A 6,058-nucleotide genomic window follows, 5' to 3' on the forward strand; every position below is an offset into this window, starting at 1 on the left:
ACTACAGCCTTCTGGATACCTTTGACTTTTGGCGGACCACGGCAAGCTCAGTAGTGATCTTCCTTGATCTTTTTTTTTCTCGTCATGAAGTATTTAAGTCTCTGTCATAAGGTATTCAAAAACGACCCTAACCAAAAAGCTGGCCTACACTCCCATAACAGCCTACAAGGCCAGCATAGGCTCCTGCTTTCGTACTACATCATTCATCTATTTCCTCTTTTGCCCACTGCCATTTTCCTTCTCAACGGGCATGGGCAGGCGTGGAGACAGGGGCCAGGATCCTCTAGATTCAGAGAGAACTTGCTCCCCTCAGACTGAAGTTTTGAAAAAGTAAATTCTTCATAGCAGCTCGGTTTCTGAAGTTCTAATGAAAAAGATCCGCAGAATCGGTCCCGCACTCGGGGGAGGGTGCGTTGTGATGGCCGCAGCAGGGACAGCTGCCCGAGGGGTGGCTGGCGGGGCTCAGGGAGGAGCTCCCTGCCTCAGTTCCTCTTTGTGCTCTGGGATGGGGTCTGGCACCCTCCCCTCAGCCCGGGGGCGACAAGGGAAGAAAGGCCTTCCCCGGGGAGGGGCTGCGTGGAGGAGCAGCGAGTGAGGCGGGGCCGGGAGGCTGCAGCCAAGCCTGGCTTCACCTGCAGCCCCTGTGACTGTCAGACCCTCACATTCCTCCTCAGAAAATGGGGGTCCCGCTACCACCCACCGTCGTGGGGGGAGGCCAGCAAAGGGGCATTCTCCTGGGAGTGCGGGGCCCAGGCTGGGCCCTGGGGATGTTAGCTACATGGAATCTGATCTGAAGGGAGAGGGGCCCGAGGGGACCCCGGGGAAGTCCTGGGCAGGGGTGGTGATGGAGGTCGGGGAGCCCTGGACCTGGGTTTTGCTCTTCATGGCTAGAGGGGGGGCTGACAAGGTGGAGAAAAGGCCTCCTGGCCGAACCAAAGGAGATGAGTTCCCAGCCTGGAGCTCCAATCCTCCGCCAGCTGCGGGCACCCCGGGCGGGGGCCTTGCCGAGCCTCCTCAGTAGCTGCTGTCGGCGAAGAAGGGCGCGCGGGCCAGTGGGGTGCAGTCGCCCCCGCCGCGGGGCCCGGCCAGCTCCCCGTACTCGCTGTTGTAGAACACCTGGCCTCCCGGGGCGCCCCGGTCAGGCCGCCGCCGCCGCCCCTGGGGGTCCGGGTGCGCCCCGGTCACCTCCGCGCTCCAGCCGGGTCCTTTACAGCTGCTGCGACAGGGAAGGGGCGTCAGTAGGAGGGACTGGGCCTGGACCTGGGCCAGGTCTGACCGGAATCAGCAAAGACACACCTGAGTCAACTTAAGTGCGTGCCAGGCCGATGGAAATACACACCAGCTCCACTTAAATAGCAAACCAGGCAATCACCAGGGTTTTCCCCGCCCCAAGCCTGGGTGTGGGACAGCGGAGAAGGCCAGCTTCAGTCCCGCAAACCTGCTTCTCGCCCAGCCCTGCCATCTCCGTAAATGGCACCAGCCCTGACCCCCGCGCCCACACAGCCGGCCGTCATCCAGCTCCCTCCCCTCCTCTCGCCCTCGGAAGTCCTGTCTGTTCTAATTGGAAATACAGTGGGGCCTTGACTTACGAGTTTCCCGACTAACGAGTTTTTCGAGATACGAGCCGTCTCTTGGCCGATTTTTTGCTTTGAGTTGCGAGCTAAAATTCGGGTTACGAGCCAGCTTCAGATACCCCACCGCTAGTTGGCGCAGGGAACGTCACAGTGAACGCCACAACATCAGCCCAGCGTCACGTGTCTCACTCGTTCACTTTTTGATTTGACATACGAGTAATTTGAGTTACGAGCTCCGTCACGGAACGAATTAAACTCGTAAGTCAAGGCCCCACTGTACACCCCGGGTGTGCTGGGTCAGGACGGTGAGGGGAAGGCGCTCCGTTGGGAAAGCTGGTGACAAAGGCCTGGAGTCCCCGAGCACAGAGAAAGGCAACGGGAGCCTGAAGGTTCAGGGAAGAGGGTGACGCACACGCAGGCCCAGCCCACCTCCCCGGACCCCTAGCCCGGAGGCTCAGGAACCCCTACCTGAGCCCGCCCTCCGGTCGGTGCCTGCTCTCCAGCTGCTCAAACTCCTCGGAGGCCAGCACCATCCCGCTGTCCGTCTGGTTATCCTGTGCAGAGAACAGCGAGGCTGTGCCCCCACCGCGGCCGGGCTGCAGGCGCCTGCCGCCCGCAGGCGGGCCCGCACGGACCATAACACCCGTCTCCTGAGCAGGAAACGGGCATCCAACGCCTCCTGAAGTGCGCAGGTGAGGGCCATACGCCGCCATAAAGGGGGAAACTGAGGCTTGGAGGCCGTGCCCGGCCTGTGCCCAGGAGGCAGGGAAGCTACAGCGCCCCATGCTGGGGACCTAGAAGGCAGCCAGGCATGTTTCCAGGCTGTTAGATAGGACGAAGGTCTCGGGTCTGGACAGTTCTTATTAAAAGCTATTCTTTAAAAAAAATATATGTTTCATTGATTTCAGAGAGAGGAAGGGAGAGTGATAGAAACGTCAATGATGAGAATCATCCATCGGCTGCCTCCTGCATGCCTCCTACTGGGGATCGAGCCCACAACCCGGGCATGTGCCCTTGACCGAAATCGAACTCGTGACCTTTCAGTCTGCAGGCGGACGATCTATCCACTGAGGCAAACCAGCCAGGGCTTAAAAGCTATTCTGGCTAAATTTTTCAACGCAGCACAGTATTTTACAGTACAGCTGTAAACAGGATGAGCTTGACAGGAACTCAACAGATTACTGTCGCCAACTGCAAAGAAGTCCAGAAACCACAATGACAAGGCGTGTGCCTAGGCAATGGCTAGGCTTCCCCCGGGCACATGGGACACAGCTTGGCTATGGACGCCCGTCCCCTTGCGGCAAGTAGATGAAACCACCTGTGACAACCACAGTGTCTTGACCAGAGCAACCCAAGCAGCAAACCCTGCAGTTCGGTAACGAATACGGCAACGCCCATGGAGCTCTCCTAACAGACCCCCTTTCACCCGGAGGAACCTGGGGAAGCAGGGGCAGCGTGCCCAGTGGACGGGGACCTGCCCCACAGGAGACTCCGCTTGGTGCTACCACCAGAGGCTGCCTGGCCCCCGGACAGCGAAGGGGTGGCCGCCTGACCCTGGCTCCTTCAGCGCTTCAGCAGGGAGGTGGGTAGGTGAGCCCTGTGGTCGCTTCCATTAGCGTTTCCATTCCTGTCTGGGTCTCGGGTTGTTGGGAAGGTAGGTGCCGTCCGGTGCGAGCTGGACTTCGGCTGGTCAGGCAGGAGCTGCGTCTGGCCCTGGTTCAGGGCTGACCTGGCTCTAACGCTGAGGGCCGAGGAACGCCTGTGGGAACCCAGGCATCCTGGCCTGCTTGTCGGCCGGGTGCCCTGCAGATGGTGGGTTTTGTGTTGGTGCCTGGTCTGTCTTACAGTAAATGTGTCGCGATAGGAAACTCAAATTGGATCCCCGATGTAGCCTCTCGGGGTGCACGGTTCAGAACTGAATAAAAAGAGCCCTGGTGATTTGACTTAAAGAAATTAAGCACAGCCCTGGCCGGGAGCTCAGTGGTTAGAGCTTCGGCCCATGGACTGAAGGGTTGCAGGTTCGATTCCAGTCAAGGGCACAAACGTACTTCGGTTGCAGGCTTGATTCCCGGCCCCCAGGTGGCGCATGTGCGGGAAGCAGCCAATTGATGTGTCTCTCACATCCATGTCTCTCTCTGTCTCACCCCTTCCCTTCCCTTTCTCTAAAAATCAATGGAGAAAGGATCCTTAAAGTCAATGGAGAAAGGATCCTTGGGGGAGGATTCACACACACACACACACACACACACACACACACACACACACGAAATTAAGCGCCTATATGAATGAAGAAATATGACGATTGGCTCGATGGTGGGAAGCAGCCTGTGCATCCAAGGAGGCCCTGCTCCAGCTGGGAGTCTAAGCGGACTTGGGAGGCACTGCTTTCCAGGTGCCGCCTCTGCCTCCTCGGGTTTCAGCATTTACTAGGCACATCAGCCTCACCCTTGCACACACACACACACACACACACACACACCCCTGCCGCCGCAAAGGAGTGCACTTTCGGGAGCACCGCGCCAGGGGACGCAGTGGGAAGTGGGAATGGCGCCCAGCGGTTCCCTGAGCAGCTGCGGGCTTCCCCGCAGACGGGCCGCGCCACCCCCACTGAGGACACACAGGGAGCCCGCGGTTTAGGTGGAGAGGCGCTGAGACAGAAGACAAGCAAGACGAGCAGCAAAGGTTTGGCTGTGGGAACGCGGGGGCCAGCCTACGGCTAATGATGTAAAGACATATGCTTGAGGTTACGTGGGAGGAATGACTGGTTTTATCTATGAGCCTTCGAAGAAGACTCCCTCTGAAGGATGAAAAAGGCCACATGCCACATCTCTTCACAGTCTCTCTGATATAAAGATGTCCTATTAGCCGGGGTGATCGCAGAAATTTTACCAAAGGTGCGATAACACAGGCCAAATATCCTAGGGATTTTGAAAACAAACAAACAAACGAACGAACACCAAAAAGCCCCCTAAGATGATCTGATTGGATTGGGGCCCGAAAGAGGGAGAAAAGCCTGTTATGATGTAAAAATGTAGTTGAGTCCACCGAACTGGCTTTGCAACATGCAGCAGGAAGGCTCAGTCACGTGTGTGTATCTTGAGGAACAGAAGCCAACAGGGTGGGCTTCTGAGCCACGTGGTGCGGAGGGAGTGGGGTTTCGGGGGCCTGAGGAGTAAGTCACTGGGCCCGGCCACTCGTCTGCAGGCGGCCCTGAGGCCAGTGCCTCCGGCAGGTGCGCAGTCAGGCGTCCCTGTGTCAGCCCAGCCCAGCCCTGATGCCGCCCGACACCTCAGCTTCTTTCCCGAGTGGCCCATTAGCTTCCCCCCAAAGCTGGGGGCTGGCTGGGGAGGGGCAGGCTGGAGTGAGAGAGCTCGCTCTTGTACCCACAGGCAGGGAAGGTGCTTCTAAGCTGTGTCCCCTCCTTGGGGGTGGCCCCCACTCAGCCTGGGCGCCGGCCCCTGCGGCTCTGGGAGCCGCCGACTGGCAGTGACTGGGCTGCCGGGCAGGAGCCCTGCTGCGGAGCAGCGAGTGGAGCCACCGGAGCCGGTGCCCGGTCACGGCAGAGGCGGCCGGGGAGGAGCAGACACTGAGGTGTGAGCTGGAGGAGAAGGTGCGGGGAGGCCACAGCGCTTTTTAGCAGATTGGGCTGAACTGCAGCATGTGAGCCACGCGATAAGCAGGCGTCCTGGGCCTGTCCTCTCCGCTCAGCCCGCCTGGGGCAGGGCGACAAGCCGTGGGGAGGCCTGCTCAGTCCCCGTCTCTAGGGCCTCGAAGCTGAGGGCTGAGAACGGGACCTGCAGCTGCTGGGAGAGAGGGCAGGGCTGTGAGTGCAGAGGGAACAGCGGAGGGAATAGCTGAGACGGCACTGCAGAGGCCCGGCCCCCAAGGCGCTGAGCAGCCTGGGCATTGCAGGGGCAGGGGGCTCTCTCCTGAGCTGGCTGCTGCCACCTGCAGAGCCCGGAGGCCCTGGGCGGGGTGCACAGCCCTCCCACTTACTGCCGAGGCCTTGTAGGTTGTTGGGGTCATGGGAAATTCTTCAAAGGTTTTCATCCTGGAGGTTCCCTGGGTCCCTCTGGCCAGGCTCCCCGGGAAGGACACACAGTTGTAGTATCTGTGGGGAGAACACAGCCGGTGCTGAGGAAGCACCCCACAGCCCTCCCGGAGCTCAGGCCCGCCCCCCACTCGGCTCCTGCCGGAAGGACCCTGGGCCTGGGCCTGGAGTGCTGCCGGGGCTCCCCCTGGGCACCCTCACAGGCCCCCTGCGAGAGGCTTAACCTCCTGAGGCCACTGCTGGGAGGCGGGAAGGGGCGTGGAGCGCACCCAACGGGTGGGGGAGGCTGGGGAGGCCTTGGCCCTCCAGGGGCCGCCCTGTGCAGGAGGTGGTCCTGGGGTGCAGGGGTGGGTGGAAGGAGCTGGCAAGAACCAGCTGGCTGCTCCTGCCCCCGCCTGGCTGTGAGGCTGTGGTCTGCACTGGGGCAGGTGGG

The 6,058-nt window shown here is 60.3% G+C and overlaps 1 protein-coding gene across 2 annotated transcripts; it reads right to left on the reverse strand.

The window, feature by feature from the left end:
* Positions 1–265: 265 nt before the first annotated feature.
* LOC102422282 (vascular endothelial growth factor receptor 3-like) lies at positions 266–5,682 on the reverse strand. 2 transcript variants are annotated; one of them, XM_006109443.2, is made up of 3 exons: positions 5,571–5,682; positions 2,043–2,128; positions 266–1,213 (listed from the first exon to the last, which is right to left on the reverse strand). In XM_006109443.2, the coding sequence occupies exons 1-3, from the start codon at positions 5,622–5,624 to the stop codon at positions 1,015–1,017; spliced, it is 339 nt and encodes a 112-aa protein (XP_006109505.2). In that variant the 5' UTR covers positions 5,625–5,682; the 3' UTR covers positions 266–1,014. The 2 variants fall into 2 exon arrangements, with proteins under 2 accessions (XP_006109505.2, XP_006109504.2); XM_006109442.2 differs by having other exon boundaries at positions 266–1,216.
* Positions 5,683–6,058: the final 376 nt, after the last annotated feature.

This window comes from Myotis lucifugus, unplaced genomic scaffold (genome assembly GCF_000147115.1).
Source record: "Myotis lucifugus unplaced genomic scaffold, Myoluc2.0 scaffold_9915, whole genome shotgun sequence".
NCBI classification, from domain to species: domain Eukaryota; kingdom Metazoa; phylum Chordata; class Mammalia; order Chiroptera; family Vespertilionidae; genus Myotis; species Myotis lucifugus.

Excerpts from the sequence above, each read along its gene's own strand:
- LOC102422282 (XM_006109442.2), bottom strand. The coding sequence starts at position 5,624 with ATGAAAACCTTTGAAGAATTTCCCATGACCCCAACAACCTACAAGGCC. Across the intron at positions 2,129-5,570 it reads CAACCTACAAGGCCTCGGCA|GATAACCAGACGGACAGCGG; the intron begins GTAAGTGGGAGG and ends TTCTCTGCACAG. Across the intron at positions 1,217-2,042 it reads CGACCGGAGGGCGGGCTCAG|CAGCTGTAAAGGACCCGGCT; the intron begins GTAGGGGTTCCT and ends TCCCTGTCGCAG.